At 50.3% G+C, this 21,635-nt stretch overlaps 1 protein-coding gene across 1 annotated transcript in view; it reads left to right on the forward strand.

The window, feature by feature from the left end:
• The first annotated feature begins 3,416 nt into the window (after nt 1–3,416).
• The window catches only part of PCP4 (Purkinje cell protein 4), a 54,885-nt gene continuing 36,666 nt past the window's right edge, over nt 3,417–21,635 (forward strand). Inside the window, exon 1 of the mRNA XM_028151889.2 lies at nt 3,417–3,518. Coding sequence (XP_028007690.1) covers nt 3,510–3,518 — 9 coding nt within the window. The 5' untranslated portion in view covers nt 3,417–3,509. The remainder of the gene's footprint in view (nt 3,519–21,635) is intronic.

The following is a 21,635-nucleotide window of genomic DNA, read 5'->3' on the forward strand; positions in this document are numbered from 1 at the left end:
TCCGGCAGCCTGTGCTCCCTGGGGCCCCTCTGGGACATGGGGCCTTTCTGTCACCCACACAGGTGGCCCTGAGAAGAGTGGTTGGGCCGGCGGGACCAGGGCTGGAGTTCTGAAAGTCCAGGGGAGGAGGTCACAGTGAGTGGAGCTGTGTTAGGGCGAGAAGAGGACTCCTCTGGGTTGGGGTGTGGGGTGTCGGGTGCGGGGTGCGGTGCCCTTCTCTGTACGGGGAACAGAGGGACAGTGGAACAAGTGTCGGGAGAAGGGGTCAGCGGACAGTTGAATGTTCTTGCCAGACCCATTGCCTCCCACCCAGGACTGTCCAGGTAGCAGGACACCAACGTTCCTTGAGTCTCCCTTTCTGCCTCTTCCCCCCCAAAACATGTCCCCCAAGCGCCCAGCCTGTTGGGAAGCCATTGTTGCTCAGTGTCCCAGGGACAAAGCAGAGTCCCAGCAGTGACCCCCAGTGGGGGAAGCTTGAGGTTTCAAATCAGCTGCTCACCTGTAGGCTGTATTGATCTGTCCTGGCTCCATTTTGAGACACGCATTCCGGCTAGAACACTCAACAGAGACCCAAGTTCACGGCCTCCTCTTGGATGGGGTCCTGGCAGGGCTCGCGTTCTCCCCATTCCCCTGCTATCATTCCTCAGTATAAAGCCCTCCACGTCTCCTGGGAACTGGGGAGCCCCAGCAGGGCCAGGACGAGGGTGGTACAACCCTGGCACACAGGGCACACAGGTGAAGGAGGTGCCGGCTCTTGGTTCCAGCAGAGGCATCGGCTTTTGCATGGCCCCTAAGCTTTGCACGCATCCTGCACTCACCACTTACTTCCCGCTCCAAACTGAGGGCAGTGGCTTCTGTGCAGCCAGCTGCTCGTCTGAACAGCAGGCGACTCAAATATTCCAGGTCCCACCGGCATTGCTGTCCCAAGGTGACTGCGAGGCAGAGATCGGGGACTCCACCCAGTCCTTCCCTGGCGGTGAGGAAGGAAGGCAGTGGGAGGGAAGTAGGATTGCCAGGACGGTGGGGTGGCCACTGGTGACAGGAAGCCTGGAGAAGGCCGGCGTGGAGGTGGGATGAAAGGTCCAGGGGGTGTGATGTGAGAGAGGAAGGTGCCCATGGAGGCAGGAGTTGAAGGGTGAGTCCACCTTGGCCGAATAGAAGCCAGTGGAAGACACCTGGAGACGGGGCTGCACTCAGCACGGATCCCATGGGAGCTCTGGACCATGTGTCTTCATGTTGGGGTGGTGGCCGAGGCCCTGTGAGGTGTCTGAGGATTGTACCAGCCACCCAGGGTCTCACCGATGTACCCACGTGAGCTATTTGGTAGCCACCACTTGGCTATGCCTGTACCTCCAGCAGGCCCTTGGCACCTCGTCGCTTGGGGTGTTTGCCAGGACACGGCGTCGTTATCGTGCGGAGGCTCTGCTGGGCTCTGGGACCAGTGGGAGCTGGCAAGTGGCAGGGGTCACCGTGACCAGCGATGGGTCACGGAGACGGGCAGCCGCTGTGTCTCAGCTCTGGGCATCGGCATTGCCCCATCTGCGGCGCCTGCCCTGGGGCAGTCAGGGGCCGCTGGCTGCCGTGGAGACTCTTCAGCATCCCAAGTTCAGGGCTGGACAAGACTAGACCTCTTCATAGAGACGCTGGACAGGGTGAGGCCGTCCCACCTTCAGCAGACTCCAGGGTCAAAGCAGAGTCTTGCACCGCTGGCCAGGTCATGACCACCACAGAGAAAGCCTGGGGCCTCCTCTCCTCTCCTGCCACAGTGCGCATCTCCAAGTCCACGGGCCAGTCCTCTCACGCCCACCAGCCAGGATGAAGCGCCTGGGGAGCTGGGCTCGGGGAGAAGGAGTGGCAATGCTCAGCTCTAACCGCTGAGGTGTGTGCTTCCAGGTGGGGGAAGCTGCAGGGCCCGGAAAACAAGGAAGGGTGAGACCCAGCACACACGTGCCTCAGAGCTGCTCTCCCTTCAAGAACAAACTTCCAATACAAGCGGTGGAAGCAGCCCATGGGGGGAGAGGGGGCGAGGGGGCACGTGCCCATCTGTGGACGAGGACGAGGGGATGATGGAATACTACTCAGCCATAAAGAAGAATGACATCTTACCACTGGCAGCAGCATGGATGGACCTAGAGGGTAGTGCGCTAAGTGAACTAAGTCAGACAGAGAAAGACAAACACCACCTGATGTCACTTATACGTAGAGTCTAAAGAACAAAATAAACGAAAGCACAAAACAGGAACAGACTCAAAGACACAGAGAACTGAGGGTTGCCAGAGGGGAGGTGGGTTGGCGGGCTGTGTGCAAAAGGGGGAGGGGTTAAGAAGTGCGGATCAGTATAGCATCGTCATGGGGATGTAAAAGCCAGCACAGGGAATACAGCCAATGATATTGTAATAACTGCGGATGGTGCCAGGTGGGTACTAGAGTTATAGGGGGAATCGCTTCGTCAATTATGTAAATGTCTAACCACGGAGCGGTACACCTGGAACTGATAAAATGCTGAATGTCAACTGTAACTGAAAAATATAATTAAAACATGAACTTTCGCCCAGCCGGAGGTCATGGTTTGATTCCCAGATAGGGCACATTCCCTCGTGTGGGGTGTGCAGGAGGCAGCCAATCAATGATTCTCTCATTGTTGATGTTTCTCTCTCTCTCTCTCTCTCCCCCTCTCTCTTCCTCTCTGAAATCAATAAAATATATATTTAAAAAAACGAGCCTTCTTCGCACTGACATTGAAAACATGTTTTCCATGTGCTGCCATCCCGCCCCGCTTGCGTTAAGGAACAGTCTTTGTACCTCTGACTTTGACTTTTTTTTTTATAATGATATTTACCTATCATTATGGAATCATATGGAGTATTTCATTGCCCTAAAAATTCTCTGCTCTGTCTGTTCATTCCCTACCCTTACCCCACTGATCTCTTTTTGATTTCTTTATTGATTAAGGTGTTACATATGTGTCCTTGTTCCCTCATTACCCCCCACCTCCCATTCATGCCCCCACCCCCCTGTTGTCTGTGTCCATTGATTAGGCTTATATGCATGCATACAAGTCCTTTGGTTGATCTCTCCCCCTTACCCCCACTGTCCCCTACCTTCCCTGAGGTTTGACGTTCTGATTGATGTTTCTCTGTCTCTGGATCTATTTTTGTTCATCAGTTTATGTTGTTCATTATATTCCACAAATGAGTAAGATCATGTGATATTTATCTTTCTCTGCCTGGCTGACTTTGACTTTTAAAGAAAACCTCCTTTGCTTCTCTCCCTGGCAGAATGGGGAGCCGTGACCTGGAGTGTGCTCCTCCTTTCTTCCACTAGGTGGCCCTATGTGCTCTCAGATGTCTGCCAGCTGCTCAGCCAGGTGAATGCATTTCATTGGCTTAGGGAGGCATGATGCCACGGGGCAGCCCTTTTTAAGAGGAAACCCAGGGCTGGTGGAGCAGCGAGCCACCCCTGAGCAGTTCTCGTGCTGAGCGGCAGGACCAGAGCTGTGGTGAAGCATCATGAGCGAGGTGAGTGGTACTTCTACTCGAAAAGGGGAACTTGGGGAGCGGGGGTGGGGGTGGGGGTGGGATGAGGTGACGGGGGAAGAAGGGACCTCAGTTATCTCTGAAAATGTGAGAGCCAGCCCTGTAACTATGGGCTTTGAAGACCCACACTATGTATGGCTTGCTGTGCGGGGCTAGTGCAGGGACCGGTTAAGTTTGCAACTTTTTAAAAATTCGCCTTAAAAAGAGAAAGGGATGCATTGTTTGCTTCCTACTGGATTGTGACTTTGGAGAGCGCTGTGGGGCTGAGCCCTCAGGAGAGGAAGCTGATTGTTGGAGTCTCTCAGGAAGATTTGTGTTACTTACCCATGTGTTTGTTTAGGGCACAGCTTTCCGGGCAGGCGGCTGGGGAGCCGGCCTCTGGGGGAGTGTGGGGAGGGGGTGCTGCTGCTCGGTGCTGCGGGGGAAGCGCGGGGAAGCGTGGGCTGTGCAGCCAGCATCTGCAGCTACTCGGAGTCCCGGGAAGGAGCCCAGCTGACGACCCGTGAACAGTGTGCGTGTCCAGGTGTGTGGCTCTGAGACGGGGGATGCTGGGCGGAAGAGGGACAATTTTAAATTGAAGGTCACGTCTCTGAACATGTCTACACAGAATCGGTTTGGCTGGGGCTCATTTTATTTTTTAAAAGATCACCTTCTCTTTCTCTCTTCCCAAGGGGGCAGATCTGGGTCATGCGACACCCCCTCTAATGGGACTCCTCCACCAAGATGGTCCGTGTTCACTTCCTTTCAAAGGTTGGCACTCAGATAATGACTTTGTAAGATCTTCCATCTTCTCGGTCTTTTTTTTTTTTTGACAGATGGGTGATCCTTTTTAGGAAGTCTAGAGTAAAATTAACAACTTCAGAAATAAAATGTGTCTTCGCCGCTTTTATCTCTCTGATGGGTGGCTTGGGATGTAAACATGACAGGAAGAATGAGCGGGCACAGCCTGATGAGATGTGGGAATGGGGTTTGGGATGGCGCCGAGGAGGAGGGTGAGGCGAGCATGGGGAGAGGAGGGAAAGGCTGAAACCCTTCCAACAACAACAGTAGTAACCACGGCAGCAGCTCCCAGTGGCCCCGCGGCCTCAGAGCCCAGCTGGGCGTCTAGCATCCACTCATGTTACCTTATTTGAGCCTCCCAACAGCTCTGTGAGGTAGGTGCTCATATTAGTCCCACTTGACAGATGAGGAAACTGAGGCATGGGAAAGTTCAAGGTCAACTAGTTCAAAGCCACCAGCAGGCGAAAGACAGACCCAGGACGTGGGCTGCAATGCTGGGCAGCTGACCGCCAGGTGGATGGCCAAGGGCATGAGGGATTCTCTGAACAGCAGGTGCCAGAGGAGAGAAAGGAGGAGGAGGAGGAGGAGGAGGGTGGGAGCCGAGGAAAAGGAGGTGGGGGCTTGAAGCAGACACAGGGATGTGAGATCCAGTCCCCCATCTCCTGCATGCTTGGGTGGGGGTCTTTCTGCTAGACCCCCTGGAGATTCCAGAAGCTTCTCTATTCGTGTCAGCTCACCTTGCTTCCAACAAGAAGGGATGCCCGTGTGCAGTGGGTGTTTACGTACGACTTCCCCGTTTCATATGGAAGAAGGACTGGGAAGCGGCATAGCCCTGGGGCTCCCTTTCTTTGATCAAGTCAGCTGCCAGGAATCCTTCGGACAGCGGGCCTCCTGCCAGCTCTCTGCGCCGGTGCACTCACCACCTTCCTGCCCCGCGTCGTTCTCATGAGCTTTCCAGAATGCCCCGCTCCGAGGGGCTCTCTTACTGTGGGTCCCCCGGGAGAGAGCAAGTGTCCCAGACCTCACCCCACGATTGGAGTCACTGCCTCCTTTCTGCTTTGTGAAATGAGTGCAGCCCTGCCCCCCGCATTTCATCAGAGGAGTTGGCAGGCGACTGCAACGACCCTGCCTTCGCTCCTTTAATGTTGACAAAATCCCACAGCCTCCCTTTGCTGCCCACCAAACCCTTCACTCCTGCACTCTCCTCCGCTGGCCCCCAGCCCAGCCCCCAGCTCTCTGGCTGGTCTCCCAGTTTCTGGGGGGTGGGGAGGAGTGTGCTCCTTGGAGAGCGGGAATGTGTCCTTGGACTAAAACTTAAATCTGCTTAAAACATTTAATAAAGCTGAGCAGAAGCTCCTTTCTGGGGAGGGAACCGGATCCCTCCTTCCCTCCAAGCTTTTCTTCTTGGATGAATTACACGGGGCTTCTAGTTTTAATAACTCTCAGGCTGGGATGGATTTCAGATGATTCTTGCCTTACGCGTGGACCTCATGACTGCGAGGGACAAGGCACAGGATTTTGCCCGCCATCCTCTGACTCCTGGGTTTATTGGAGTCTGGTGGGCAATGGATCCTGCGCCAGCTGTCAGGGTTCAGTGCCAGCTGCAGAGTTCCCGAGCTCCCAGCGGCCCCCTGGGGTCAGGGCATGAGCCTCGCTGGGTGGAGAGACCCTCCAAGGGCCACATGACCCGCCCCCCCCCGGCGGGGGGCTCTGCTCCTCCTGGTCTTCCCATCTTTAAGGGAAGGCGGGCAGGGAAACTGAGTCTGGCTGGAGCTGGCTTTAAGCTGGGTGACTGTACAACACAATGTCTTCTGTATCCCCTGTGACATCGCTTTTCGGGGGGAATGACAGGTGATTGAAGAGAGCAGCTCAAGTAGAGCAAGCAAAGTCAAGTCCAAAGTTAGGGCAATGCGAGGGAGCGGGGGTGGCTCGTGGGGGCGTCTGATTTACATTTCGGTGCTGGAGTCTGTCAGATGTGCCTGCAGCAGCTCTGAGATGAGCTGGGAGATAATTCAGCAGGGATCACAATGCAGGCTCAGGTGCACGAGCCGGATCAGAAAGCCTGGCTGCCGAGTGCAATTCACACAGCGTCCTCCTCTCTCCCCGCCGGACTCCCAGGCCCAGGAGGAGTAAAAGCCCGCTTTGTGTAGCCACCTAACATGATTCGAAGACAAGAGTCCCACAAACAATGACCACGAGTCTTGTTGTCTTCGCCAGGGGTCTCTTTTCAAGTTGCTTTGCAAAGGAAGTTATTGAGGAGAGCCAGCAGCGAGATGTCACTGCATCAAGGGGAACACTGGGCGAGTTGATTTCCTAACGAGGCAGCACCGCCCTGTGTGTGAGGGAGGGGGGCTCCCGGCTGCCCCAGGCATCAGCTGACAGCTATTAATTAGAGTGGAGACCCCTTTGGAAAGCAGCCTCCCAATCCTCCTATTTCCCGTCAGGGGCGCCTTTCTCTCATCGGCTTGGATGGGATGCTGTGACGCAGCGCCAGGGTCATGGCCATTTCTTCCAGCCAGACAGTGGCCGCAAGAGAAGGCCTGTGCCTGTCAGAGGCGTGGTCTGAACACGCCAAGGACATTTAAGGGCACATCTTTAGCCCCACATGTCTGTCCTTACCACGGCATCAGAAGCTACTGCTTATGCGTGAAATTGCGAAGGAAAGCAGAAGGCAATGCTCATCATTGTGCTGGACCAGCAGGGGTGGCTGGCCCCACTTCAGTCCTGGGGCCCCAGGGAGCGGGGGTGGGGGTGGGGGTGGGGGTGGTGGTGTATAGGAAAGACACAAATTTCTCTTTGTCGAAAGTAGCCATTGGTTAAAAAAACATCATGTGACACTGGTCTGGGGGCTTACCTAGTTAGCCATCAGGGCAACCGGCTGGTGAGACACACAGTAAGACGAGACAGGTCTAGAATGAGAACTGTTATGGGTGTGTGCCCTTTACGGTGTAATAGCGAACTAAACACAGGCAGATGGAGGGATGGTTAGGTCTACAAGGAACTGTGTATCTCTGACCAGTTAAGCACAGATCCCGAGGGTAAACGGCACAAAATGTGGATTTTGCCACTGGCCCCCAAGGCCCAGCGACAGAAGGTCAAATGACCATTCAATGTCTCGTGTAGCTTTAACCTTATTTGGGGGTGTGATGCGGTAAAGATATGGGGAGATCCAGGAGACAAAAATGGTTTTGCTGTGTCACACAATGATAGAGACTCTCTCTCCTGTAACTGGAGATATTAGGTCTAAAAAAACACCCATTACGACTTGGGTTCGACGTCCGACTTTTCCTAACGGAGAAGAGGCCCCAGTTAAGCATGCAAATGTGTTTGCGGGGCTGATGCAAACGGGTTGCCACACGATTTGTTTCCCGCATCCTGCATGTCATTAAGGAATGCCGTGGGCCTAAGAACTCGCACTGTTTTTTTTTTTCTCGGAATTCTAAGAGTGCAAGATGTACTGTGTGTGTGTTTTCCCCCCCGGAAAGGTGGAATAAATGAGTTACAGTTGATTTTATTAAAGGTTCAGTGGAATAGTGTGATCGCGATGACAAGGGAACAGGGGCTTTGTGATGGAAAGTGCCTTGAATGTATGATGAACAGTCTCCGCATTGTTTTGTGAAATTCTAATCTCTGCTTTCAGGCTTTCTTCGAGGTGCTCTCCTAGGTGGAGGGCATTCGCCATCTGTCTGTGGCCCTGTGCTCCGTCCACTGGGCACGCCGCACTCTTTGAACCCATGAATAATATGAGCCCCAGCCTGGGCCTTTCTCATTACCTTAGAATGACGTTCTGGAAAGGGCTTCCTACTGAGGGAAAAGAAGGATCTTAGGGGATGCATAGGCACAGGTTTTTATTATATTTGGCTGATATTTGAAGAAAACACAGCATTAAAGATCACGCTGCTAAAGTGTTGGCTTTCTTCTGTTCCGGCTGCTGTAACAAAATACCACAGCTGGGTAGTTTATAAACAGCAGAAATTTATTGCTCACAGTTCTGGGGGCTGGAAGTCCAAGATCGGGGTGCAACATGGGCGGGTGAGGGCCCTCTTCTGGGTCACAGACTCCTCTCAGTGTCCTCACTTGGTGGAAGGGGTGAGGGAGCTCTGTGGGTCTCCTTAATAAGGGCACTGATTCCATTCACAAGGGCCCCACCCTCACTGCCTACTCAGCCCCCAAAGGCCTCACTCCTAATGCCATTACCTTTGGGTGTTAGGGTTTTACCACACAAATTTTGGAAAAACACAAACATTCAGTCCATAGCAAGTATTATGGGCTGCATTTTAAAAAAAATTCTCAACTGAGGATATTTTTTTCCATTGATTTCTAGAGAGAGTGGAAGGGAGGGAGGAAGAGGAGAGAGAGAGAGAGAGAGAGAGATCAATGTGAGAGTGACACATCAATTGGTTGCCTCCCGAAAGTGCCCCTACTGGGGCTGAGTAACCTGCAACTGAGAACTGATATACGTGCCTGGAATTTAACCCATGACCCTTCGGTCTGGGGGCCGATGCTCTAACCACTGAGAAAAACCAGCCAGGGCGGGTTGCATCTTGTTAATCAGTGTTATCCTACCTAGACGGTGAACTTCCTGAGGACAGGGACAGTGTTCTGTCGTCCACAAGGCCTGGCTCCTGGTTTGGCACCTGGTGGTGTCCAGTCATTGGATGCATAACTGGATTTCGGGGTGTGGATTGGTCAGCGCATGTGACCAAGGACCAGACCCCCTTTTCTCAGTGTTGAGATTTGTGGCAGAAACAGGTTTGGAGAAGAGAAGTCCTGTCTTCCTCCTGGTTTGAAACCCGTGTTCGCCATGTAAGTCCTTGTGCGCTGGAAAGGGCTGCATTGTGACATATGCAAAGCAAACGCTTTCCCGGCAGGCCACGGGAATGAGAAAGACTGGGGAGATCTCAACAGACAGAACTCGTGACCTTTAGGAAAATGTCAAGGAAAACCAGGGCGCTGAAGGGGGCGCGGGGAACTCTAATATCCTGCGGATGTCCCCGGTGACCGTTTCAGGTCAGGTAAGTTCTATGAAATCCAAACAAAAGGAGCGAGGCAGAGCCCGGCCGTGCCCCGGAAAACAGTCGCTGTGTCGAGGCGGGAAACCCACTTGGCTGTGCTTAGCGGGGACTCAGGAGGAAGGCAGCCCCTCGCGCTGCGTCGCCGTCAGTCAGTATCTCTCTAGGGTTCAGGAAGCAAGTGGCCGAGTTAAATATTACAATTAATAGTTAAACAGGAATCCTCAATGTTCATATGAATTAAAACAAATATTTTAATTATAGTTCATCTCTAAATACTTTAATTTACAGGGATATTTGACAATTCAGATGCAAAAAAAGACGGACTGGGAAGTTGGACAGGGTCTGTCTCCACTCCCCTACAACCCCCAGGCACCAGCTCTTTCCCATCCTTCTCCCAAGCATTGGTCTGAAGCGAAGTATAAAGATGAATTCGGAAACGTTCCCCATTGGATTTGGGGCAGGCGCCTTTTGGGGATGGGTATGACCGTGCTATGGATCACTGTCTGGTACCACGAGCCAGGCGAGCTTGCCACACCCGCCAATGGCCCGGACCTATCAGCCCGCATTCATTTCTGGGCTGCTTTACATGAGCAATTCAGCGTGCGTTATAATTCCAGGCATCCATCTGCTTGAATATTGTTTGTGCCTTGCAAATAGCCCTAAATTTATGCTTCAGAATCCCACTGAATCACTTCTCATTGCATTTCTGAAAGGGAAATGCTTGGCCATATTTATAACATGGCCAGCCGAAAAATCAATCACCCGCTAAATGCCATTATTTCATCTTTTACTCTTAAACTGCCACCTTATAAATAAAAGGAAGACAAATTAGGGCCATAAAGCAGGAAGGTAGTCATCATCAAGTTGAAAAGTCCCCTGCAAACATCTCAGGGGGAAGGAGCCAGGAAGTGCCAACGATGCAAATGAGGCAATTTTCCTATCTCGAGGGAGGGACCCAGAGGGGAGAGGAAGGTGTCTGTCCCCTGGTGTGAGGGTGGTGGTCCCCTCAGGTGGGCTTGGCCAAGACAAAAATACCTCAGGCCACCCATAGCACATCCTTTTCTCAATGGTCTGCAACGTCTTCTGAAAGCTGGTGCTTAAATACTAGTCTAGGATGAGTTGAATTCAGGCCGCGTTTGCACCTGGGCTGGTTTGAGGTTATGCTTTTCCTGGTCCTACAACCCAGAGCTGTTGGGGAGAGGTGTGGCAAAGGTCACGGCCAGCTGTCCCCCTAACGCCACACCTGGGCCCTGGCCAAGATTCTCACCAAGCGACTAGTTATTTTAATTGTATACAAGGCCTGAAAAGGGGACCCCAGAGGTTGACAATCCTCTTGAGCACTTGTCTTAACAAAATTACAGTATTAGCATTGTTTTTAAGAAAAAAAAAATTACAAGGAAATATGTTCTCCCTTTCTCTCAAGTTCTTTTGTTTAGCCAACATAATTTCCTGTCCACCATGTGGCTAAGTGCCAATATTTAAAATCTAATTAAGAAATTACACTTGTTTGAAAATTTAAGATTCTTGCCTTGGCCGGTTAGATTCAGTGGTTAGAGCATCCGCCCTCGGACTGAAGGGTCCCAGGTTCCATTTTATTCCTGGTCAATGGCACATACCTTGGTTGCAGGTTTACCATCACCTCCATTTCCCCCCAACTCCCATGGGAGGCAACCAATTGCTGTGTCTTTTCCATGTAGATGTCTCTCTCTCTCTCTCTCTCTCTCTCTCTCTCTCTCTTTCTCTTTCTCTTCCTCCCTCCTACTTTCTGTCTTAAAAAAGTTAATGGAAAAACATCCTTGGGTGAGGATAAAAAAAATTAAGATTCTTACATACATAATTTCCTCATTAAGTAATATCCACTGTTCCGTTAGGAGGTGTTAGAAAAATAGAACAGTTTTCTTGGGCCTGGCAAAGGGCTGGTTGTGCCTAGGCGTTTCCTATCACATTTCCCCACTTGTTTGAAATCCCAGGGCCATGAATTGGTCCACCTGGGAGCCTGAGAGCAATCGTGGAGGATGGAGCATCCAGGGTGCCCGTCCCTCCATCCCTGCGGGTGAGAGGGCATCAGCAGACACTAGTGTTGACACAAACCTGCCCACATCGTAGGTGGGCCAGGGTGTTGAGTCCGCCTTCAGAATTCGCATCTCTTCATCCGTTTCAAAGAACTATAGATGGAGCCAGCAATAAGCGAAACTTCAAACCATTTGCCAGCTATTGCCAACCCTTTCTCATCTCATGACACACATAAACTAATTACTAAAATTCTGTGGCACACCAACGTGTGTGTGTGTGTGTGTGTGTGTGTGTGTGTGTGTGTGTATAAATTCTGTGGCACACCAACATGTGTGTGTGTGTGTATATATATATATATATATATATATATATATATATATATATTTTGCCGATCTGACAAAAAAATAGGTATAATTCTGATGCATTCACACCATTCTGATGCATTCACACCAGTCGGCTATTGTTGTGCTGGCTGATGTCATTTTTAAAAATTTGACAATCTAAGGAAAAAGAGGTTAGTACTCCTAACGAAACAGTTAGGTATTGCATGTTATAAAATTCTTGGGGTACACCAGTTGAAAATTGCTGCCTTCTGCTATAGGACCTCTTCTCCCCAAACTGGTCAAGGTGATTAGGTAAGACCTGTCCCCCGCTAGGGAGAGCACTATCCTACACAGCCCCTTCTTTGACTTTTCCACAATTAGCTGTCATTGTTCCCACAATAGCCCTCAACAAGTAGTTAAGAACTGGCATTCACAGCTTCTCAGCTCTCAGGGAGCTATCCCAGCAGTCCTCCCACAATCCAGCCCAGAGCAATGGATGGAGTCCACAGTGACCTTGGGTATCACTCCTCTAGTATAATCACCTCCACAGTTTCTGGTATTGCACCTGCTCCGGAAAAATATTTGAACATGTATGCACAAAGCATTTTCTAAAAATTCATTTAAAAATTATGTATAAGTGCTAATGTACTAATATGCGAAGTGTAGTTATGAAACATACAAAAAATGAATATTGGAAAGATAAATTTTTGAGCATGTATGCACAATACATTTTTAAAAATTTATTTAAAAATTGTAAGTGCTAATATATTAAGTGTGGGTATAAAATGTACAAAAAATAAATATTTAAAAATGAGAGAATGGTGAAGCAAACCATAGTTTTAGATACCTTGCTAATGGTAATGGCTTTGTTATCCCTTGCCAAAATGTCAAGGCACAATATACATTTGCGAAAGTTCATTGTAAATGGAAAAGCATGGAAATCTATAGTTCACATGGCCTGGGAAACCACTTCCTTTTGTGACGAAGTTGATGACGGTGGTTTTTAAGCTCCTATTGGTGCTCAGGAAGATATTCTAACAGTAACAGGTTGGTTAGCACTTCCATTGTTTTGTTGCTTTTGCTGGCAGTATTGGCACTGTTTTCAACCTGTGAAAATTGTATGCAGGAATTTTTTACTGTGGTCAAAAAAGATAAAAAGTTGACCTTCTTACCCATTATTTTCAGAGTGAAATTCAGTAGCATTAAGTTTTCTTACCTCGTTGCGAAACAGATCTGCAGAACATTTCCCTCTGGTACAACTGAGACTCCATCCCTGTTAAACAACAGCTCCCCTCCTCGCTGTCCCGCCTCCCCTGGTCAACACCGTTCCACTTTGTGTTTCTGTGAAGGTGACTACCCTAGTTACCGCATGTAAGTGGGATCATCCAGTATTTGTCTTTTTGGGGCTGGCTCATTTACCTTAGCAGAATGACCCCAAGGTTCATCCATGTTGTAGCATGTGACTGTGCAGGAATTTTTTTAAGTCCGTTTACCTACTGTGGGGAGATTAGTGCAGTTAAAGGTAGATCGGATAATCTAGAAATCCTCTTACGGAGCACGAGGAACTACCGTGCAGCACGTGGCAGTATTCTGAGAGCAAGCCAAGAGTGAGGGTGTCCTGGGGCTTCCACTCTTCCCTACCCACCGAGTGACAATGTCAGCATCAGATATGAGCTATTGATTAAGCCTATTTTTTCTTATTGATCTGTGATCCTACACAGATATAAATAGAAATTCTAGAGATCTCTCTACCATGCACGGTTGTGAGAATTAAGCACCTTCTAACCCCAGAGGTGCCATCAGACTGAGGTTGTGCCAATGGCGCCCCCTGGGGTTGTGCTGTGTACAACCCATGCAGCTGAGCAGGGTGGCCCTGCCCCTCCCCGGGTGCAGGCAGCCTGCTTACAGGCCACTGACCTAGAGAAAGATGGTCGTTTCTATGGCCCCGCTTAGAATCCAGGGGATTATGTAGGCCGAACTTGTCATTTCATTCAAAGCAGTCATTTCAAAATAGGGAAGCGAGTGCCCTAAGGCGAATCTTGTTTAAAATCATAGCGCTTCCCAAGGAAAAGCCAGTCGAGGCTTCACTCACACGTTTCCTATCCTATTAAATGTCTCATTTCCTGTCACATCCTCTAGACAACCCATTTTTTCACTTGTCCCAATTCCATTTAGGACTTAGACATGGAACATATGAAAAATAATACTGTCCTGGATATTTTCATTAGTCTCCAGTACAAAGAAAGGACAGCCACAGAAGTCTTAATGAAGTCAGTCTGTCCTTCACCAGGTCTTTTGCTTTACTTGCAGAGATTTGGGTTTGCCCTCTGACCTCCTGACCCCCACCCCAGCCCCACCCCATCCCAATCACACAGGGAGAACAGGGCGAATGTGGGCGAACCATCTCGTTAAGGTCTCTGTTGACAAAGTTCTCTTCCGCCTCGCCCGGCAGAGTTTCCCTGGCCTTGAGTGTACACCAGTCACCTCCACTCCTTGCCGTACCCTCCCTGGCTCTGTGGGAATAAGAAAGAGCATTCTGAACCCCCAAATGAAACTCTTAGGGAACATTTTCTCAGGGAGTGGTGGCCCTTTCTGTGGTCAAAACCGTCGCATGTACCATCGATAATCACTTACTTTGTCAGTCACGTTTCTTTCTGCCTTCTAATTAGGAAACTTTAAAAGAAAGGGATTGTGTTTCCTATACCTTTTCACGTCCCCAGCACATACCGTTCAACCCACATTGATGGAGAAACCATTTTGTGTTAGAGTTTGTGGAATAAGACAGAGTCCTTACCCATCACAGGCCATATGGGGTAGCAGCCAAGACAGAACCACATAATATTAACTGGACTCCAGGGCCCACACAGAGGGCATCTGCGTTCACTGTACAAACCGAGAGCCAGGGGGCAGGTTAAGTCCTTGTGCGGGCGGGGTGGGGGCTGGCGGTGGAGGCAGAACCATTCAGGGAAACCTTCCCATAGAGTCGATGCTTACAAAAGTAGGGGCTCAGTACAATATTGGTTGAAGAACAGCCACCATAACTAATGGTTAATCTTAAAAGTCATAAATTTTAGCCCAGCCTGGCATGGCTCAGGGGTTGAGTGTCAACCTATGAACTAAAAGGTAATGGTTTGATTCCTGGTCAGGGCACATGCCTGGTTGGGGGCTCGATCCCCAGTGGGGGCCGTGCAAGAGGCAACCGATCAATGATTCTCTCTCATCATTGATGTTTCTATCTCTCCCTCTCCCTCTCCCTTCCTCTCTGAAATCAATAAAATGTTAAAAAGCCATACTCAGTTTGGCTCAGTGGATAGACCATTGGCCTGTGGACCAAAGGGTCTCAGGTTCGATTCCGGTCAAGGGCACGTACCTTGGTTGTAGGCTCCTTCTTGGTCTGGGCCCTGGTCAGGGCTCATGCAGGAGGCAACCATTCAATGTGTTTCTCTCACATCGATGTTTCTCTCTGTCTTTCCCTCTCTCTTCCACTCTCCCTAAAAATCAATGGAAAGATATCCTCGGGTGAGGATTAACAACAACAACAAAAATGTTTAAAAAGTCATAAATTTTAGAATCACATGAGAATTCAGCAATCTTCAAAACCAACAAATGGATGCATGTCTACCATGACACCATGGTTGATTTCTAATTCCTGCTTTGTGATAGAGATTGCTTTAAACACGTCGGACATTTTCTCTTGTCTACCAATGAATATTTGGGTTCTGTTGACTTATCGTATCTTCCTTTAAAAGTGGTAAGTGAAAATTCTGTGCAGTATATGGGAAGCAGGCTACATGAGGCCAGTCAGTAAGATTTATACAATTGTGCACATTGTTTTATCTTAAAAGTTCCATGTTCTACTTGTGAGAAATGTCGGGGTGAATTTAGACATGCCTGTTGCTCTACCTTCTGGGTGCGCACCAGGGTTTGTCCATAGCAGGATGTCATTGCACTCTTTGTATCCCAGAGCCCACGGTGGCTTCTTAACCATTACTATTATTAACATCAAGGTCATCCAGTGCCACAATGCAAATATTATTTCCAGCAATGTTCTATACCTCAGAAATGTGAGCTATCTTATCTCTTCTTCTCCTCCTCCTCCTCCTCTTCCTCCTCCTCCTCCTCCTCCTCCTCCTCCTCCTCCTCCTCCTCCTCCTCCTCCTCCTCCTCTTCTTCTTCTTCTTCTTCTTCTTCTTCTTCTTCTTCTTCTTCTTCTTCTTCTTTTGTTAATCCTCACCTGAGGGTATTTTTTCATTGATTTTTAGAGAGAGTGGAAGGAAGGGGGAGAGGCACACAGAGAGAAACATCGATGTGAGTGAGACACATTAATTGGTTGCCTCCTGCAAGCGCCCTGACCGGGGCTGGGGATTGAGCCTGCAACCGAGGTCATGCCCTTGACTGGAATTGAACCTGTGACCCTTCAGTCCCTGGGCTGATGCTTTATTCACTGAGTCAAACCGGCTAGGGCATAAGCTATTTTATCTCTTCTTGAAGATAACTTCTTAAAATAGATGTAGCAATTTGTCAAGTACTTCTACCAAATACCTCCTGCAAGTTTATTGTTATTTTTTCATCTAGACTTATTTATTTATTTATTTATTTATTTATTTATTTATTTTTTAAAAAAAATTTTTTTGGGGTGACATTGTTTAATAAAATTATATAGCTTTCAGGTGTACAATTCTAGAATACATCATCTGTATATTGTATTGTGTGTTCACCACCCCAAGTCAAATCTCCTTCCATCACCATTTATCGCCCCTTTACCCTCTTCTACCTCCCCCACCTCTTTCCCGTCTGGTAGTCACCATACTGTTGTCTGTGTCTGTGAATTTTTTTTCTTTTGCCTAATCCCTTCATCTTTTCCACCCAGTCCCACATCCTCCTCCTGTCAGCTGTCAGTCTGCTCTCTATCTATGAGTCTGTTTCTATTTTGTTTGCTAATTTATTTTGTTCATCTAGATTTAATCTTTCTCATCTTCACAGCAGATTCAGCTGATTTCTGGGGATACTGTTTTGTGAATTTCCATGTCATCATTTTTTTGCTGAGTTCTCACTGAGAGCCAGATTTGGCTGAAATTCCGGCGAGAGCTCCCCACGGTGGAATTTTGGATGAGGATTTTGAATTCGCACATGACAAAAATATAAATGCAGCGTAATGCGACTTCAGAGCTGGAAGCAGTGCCCTCAGGGGACCCGCCTCCCCCCCCTCCGTCCCTGTGGTATTACAGCCAGGAAGCGGGATGCAGCGAAGAGTCTAGCAGGTCTCCTCAGAAATGAGGCAATTTAAAAACAAGCAACAGTCCTGCAACCATCCGCTCTGTCCGCCTCTCCAATGAACCTCTCTGAGTGTTGGTGGCTCAGGCAGAGTTGGGGTCTGAGAGCCTGTGATTGGGCAGCAGGGACAGGACCTGGGACATTTTATGGGGCTCAGTGGAAAACAGAAATGTGGGGCTTCACGTGAAACATTATGAAGAGTTTCATGACAATACTGACAGAGCACTAAATCAAGCTCAGGGACTAAGCCAGAGGCCCCATATGACTGCACAAGTCGCCTGGTCATGAGGTAACCTTTCTTCTCCTGCACACCTGGGTAAGGGTAGGGCTGCCTGATGGCTTTTTAGTGGGAAAAAAGACAGATAGATGGATGGATGGATGAATGAATGGATGGATAGATGGATGGATGGATGGATGGATGGATGGATGGATGGATAAATGGATGGATAGATGGATGGATAGATGGATGGATGGATGGATGGATGGATGGATGGATGGATGGATGGATGGATGGATAGATGATGGATGGATGGATGGATGGATGGATGGATGGAGGATGGATGGGTGGATGTATGGATAGATGGATGAATGGATGGATGGATGGATGGATGGATGGATGGATGGATAGATGGATGGATGGAGATGGATGGATGGATAGATGGATGGATGGATGGATGAATAGATGGATGGATGGATGGATGGATGGATGGATGGATAGATGGATGGATAGATGGATGGATAGATGGATGGATAGATGGATGGATGGGTGAATGAATGGATGGATGGATGGATGGATGGATGGATGGATGGATGGGTGGATGGATGAGATGGATAGATAGATAGATAGAGATAGAGATAGAGATCCCACCTAGCAGATGCTTGAATAAGAAGCCAGGTGATGCTGGCTGACCCTGCAGGCCTATTGTGAGGATGGAGTAACAAAATTGATTCAGAACCCCTGGAAAGTATATATATTTTAAAGATCACATAAATGCTAAACTGTAATCCCATGTGGAAACCCCCCAATTCTCCCAATCGTCTTCACAGAGCATTGGTTTTCACTCAGAGGAATGCTTTGGTGTCCTGTCTTGTCCTGTGACCTCTGTCTTCACCTTCTGTCCTGATGTGCCTGGCAGGGGACACAGAGGGCCGATGTCTGAGGCTTGTCCCATTAAAGAGACATTTCTGTGCTGGGGAAGTAAAGGGCTCTTATCGTAGGAAGAGCGGGGCCAATGCATGCAGATAGGAAGCCCCTCAGTGGCGTGAGCATCGCCCCGCCCCTGGAAGGCAACCTTTAACCAAAGGACAGCAGGGTTTATTCTCCAGCAAATGATGTTGTTCTGGATTCTGGAGAGATTTAAAAATAAGATAGGGAGCAAATACCCTCTATGAAGGAGACACAGCCGTGGGACTGAGTTGGTAGGTGGTGCTGGTGATGATGGTGGTGGGATGTGATGTGTGCATTTCGTCTTCAGGGTGAGGTAGCTGGAATTTTCACCTCCCCAGGGAGCAGCTGATCACATGGTCTATGCAGCTTTTATCCCCGACTTCTAATCTGTGTCTCCACAGCTGATTTAGGACAAAGCATGCCCCTTTCTTCTAAGAGCGCACAACCTCAGGCTTCTGCCGAGTCCCGAAGCGATTTTCGTTTTAGTTGAGTGGGGCATAAAGCTGTCTGCCTCTTCATTACCAAAAAAGAAAGTGTGCAGCTCCGAAGCTCGGAGCGCCGTCCCGGAGGGAGAGGCCCTGGGCGCACAGCCTGCCAAGCTCACGTCTGCTCTTCCTCACGGGCCGAGCTGTAGCTGTCGTGGGAGGAGGGTGCGGACAGGAAGCCCCGGAGCCGGTTACACGTGTGGAACACAGATCAGGATGCGCAGGCAGAGGGATCCCGGAGCCAGAGCTGTCTGCGTGGTCCTGGGGCCATGACCTCACAGGTGCGCGACCCACATCTGCAAGTTTGGTGTCAGAGTAGACGCCGAACCCCGACAATCTTGTGAAGTGTGTTCACCCCATCTCTTTCCTGCTATGGTCCATGCGTTGTCATGCACAGAATTTGGCATGATGTCATGGATTTGCACAATGAGGAGGGTTGGGAAGCATGATCCCCCCCGCTCCTCATGCCACCAGATGGTCTGAGGCATAAAGTGTCTGCCATTGGTGGCAGAGGGAGCTGTCAAAGTTGGGGTTTCCACCTCCCCAGCCAGTGGCAAGTGTGCAGTCTGCCCTGATCCAAACTGCACCCCCTCCATGTAGCAGCCCTGGATCCTTGGGGGTATCACCAAGCCTCTCTGTGTCTCAAGCTCTGTCTCTATCAAACTGGCACACTTGTCGCATCCACCTCCCCGGGTCGAGGTGTCAGGCTGTTCGCGCTCGCAGAGACAGAGCCTGGTGTTTGGTGCAAAGACCAGGAAATGTCTCTGCCAAACCCGGAAGCGTCACCGCTCACTCGGCCCTAAATGGGGCTTCTCTGGCTTCGCGGTGGGTGGTTGTGTCCTTTCTCCTCCTGCTCACCACTTTGCTGCCCTGGCGAGGGAGTTGCGTTCAGTAGATCACGGTGGGCTCGCCCATGTGGCGCCGCGTGGCCATGGCGAGTGACCACCCCACGCCCAGGATGGCTGGCTGTCGCGCGGCAGGCAGGGCCTGTCCCCCCGGCCACGGGGCGTATTCATGCTGTGCTCTTTGGCCGCCCTTGGCCTTCATTCGATTACACCCAGCGCTGCGCTTTCCACCCCAACTGGGGAAGGAACGGGGGTGGGGGTGGGGGCGGGGAGGAGGGGGGCGGGATGCTGGTGTTACTGTGAAAGCAAAGCAAAGCTGTGTCCTTCTCTGTGGCCAGTGTCCTTAATTTCATCCAGTCTGGAAAACTGGCCACCCCCTCCCTCCCCATCCGTGTGAGGCACATTTGTCCTTAAATGAGGTCCTTACTTGGCACGTCTCGGGTTCTGCCTTTACATTTATCTTTCACTGACAGATCTCTGGCTCCTTTTTGCCCTTGGCATTTGGCTGGTCAGCCATAACCTCTCGGGATGGAGAGAGAAGGCACCCTTCCCTGCCCTGCCCGAATCTGGCACTTCCGTGTGCGCAGGGAGGAGGGACGGACAGGGGGTATCTGTCTTTGTCTCAGAGCCGATTGTCTTTCGTTCAGTCTTAGCAGCCGTTCTAGAAAGCACCTGGCCTTTCCCCCAGCAGCCTGTATTCCGAGGGTAATCCAGGGAAGGGCAGGAAAGGAAGTGCGCTGGACGGAGAAGCGTTTCTTTGGAGAATCTGCCGACTGAGTAAGACGCACACACACTGTACCGGGCCGCTACGTTCTCCCAGCTCCCTTCCGCATTCCTCCTTTGGCAATCATTCCACCCTCCTCCTGCGTCTTCTCTTTCTAGAAAAACACAAGCCGAGGTTGGTACCAAACACATGAAATACATCCATGCCAGGATCAGAGGCCCCGGACACCTCAACTGAAATCAACTTAATAACAAACAGGTAGTGGCTGCTCCCCTTATGAACAAAGTGATGACACATACGAATATTCTCCCTTGGGAGTCTCCTAATAGCCATGTGAGGTGCACATTTAATTTAATTTAATTTAATTTCATCCCTCACGGAGGAGAAACTGAGCAGGTAAAGAAGGAAAGGCGTGAGCAGTGGAATCACTGTTTACTGTCATTCGGCCACGGGTCTGGGTTCCTCCTGTCTTCAGACTGCTGAGCCCAATGTGCCTTCGTCACCCCGACTCACTGCAAGGGAGCACGATGGAGAAGGGGCGGGCCTCTTTCCAAGCCCCTCTCAGCATTACTCTGCAGTCAGGTTCCTTTTAGGGGCCAGATCCATGCCACGGGACTGTTTTTTATCTCATTTAATTCTCACAACCTGACGAGGTAGGTGTATTGATATTCCCACTTTGTAGAAGCAGAAACCGAGGCTCAGAGAAGTCAAGTGACCAGCACAGGGTCACACAGCTGCTAAGTCACAGGGCTGGGACAGCCTGGACCGTCGGATTCCAGGACGCTCTTTCTTTTCTTTTTTGCGTCAGGTTTATGGAGGTGTCATTTATAAATGGTAAACGTTACCGTTTTTAGTTGCATAGTTGACGAGTTTAGACACATTTGCAGTCTCACAATTGGAAAATAGATTGTTGTGTCACCCCAAAAAGCTCTTTTGTGTCTCTTTAGAGCCAGCCCTTCCCTCCACGCTTAGCCCCAGAACCTGCATTCTTCGCCATCACACCCTAAAGTGCAGTGAACCCAACCCCCGAGGCGAGGTGTTCACACCGTCATGAGGGCAGCATGCCCCCACAGGCCTGCAAATCAATGAAATCACATTGCGACAACTCCCAGACCGTGCCCAGAGCGGCAGCAGCAGCCACGTAGGAACATGACGGAGGTGGCGGCATCTCTAGTCCTTGTCCCTGTGAGTCACTCGCCGTCTCAAACAGCAGGGACGGCATCTGGCGAGCAGGGGGGAGCCTCAGCTTCGAACAGTGGCCTCCGCGCTGGTCTTGACGTGGGATCCTGCCCGGCTCCCTGAGCTGACACTCGCCTTCACTGCCGGCTCGGGGTCTGGGGACAGGGCTGTGGCGAGGCTTTGCTGGCCACACAGCCCCCAGGGTGATCCAGGGCCCAGGGGTCCCTTCGGCCGCGCCCTGCTCCGCACCCCGACGGCTGTCACCCACGGTGAACTCTGACTGGCTGAGCTAG

Source organism: Eptesicus fuscus, chromosome 3, assembly GCF_027574615.1.
Source record: "Eptesicus fuscus isolate TK198812 chromosome 3, DD_ASM_mEF_20220401, whole genome shotgun sequence".
Classification (NCBI taxonomy): domain Eukaryota; kingdom Metazoa; phylum Chordata; class Mammalia; order Chiroptera; family Vespertilionidae; genus Eptesicus; species Eptesicus fuscus.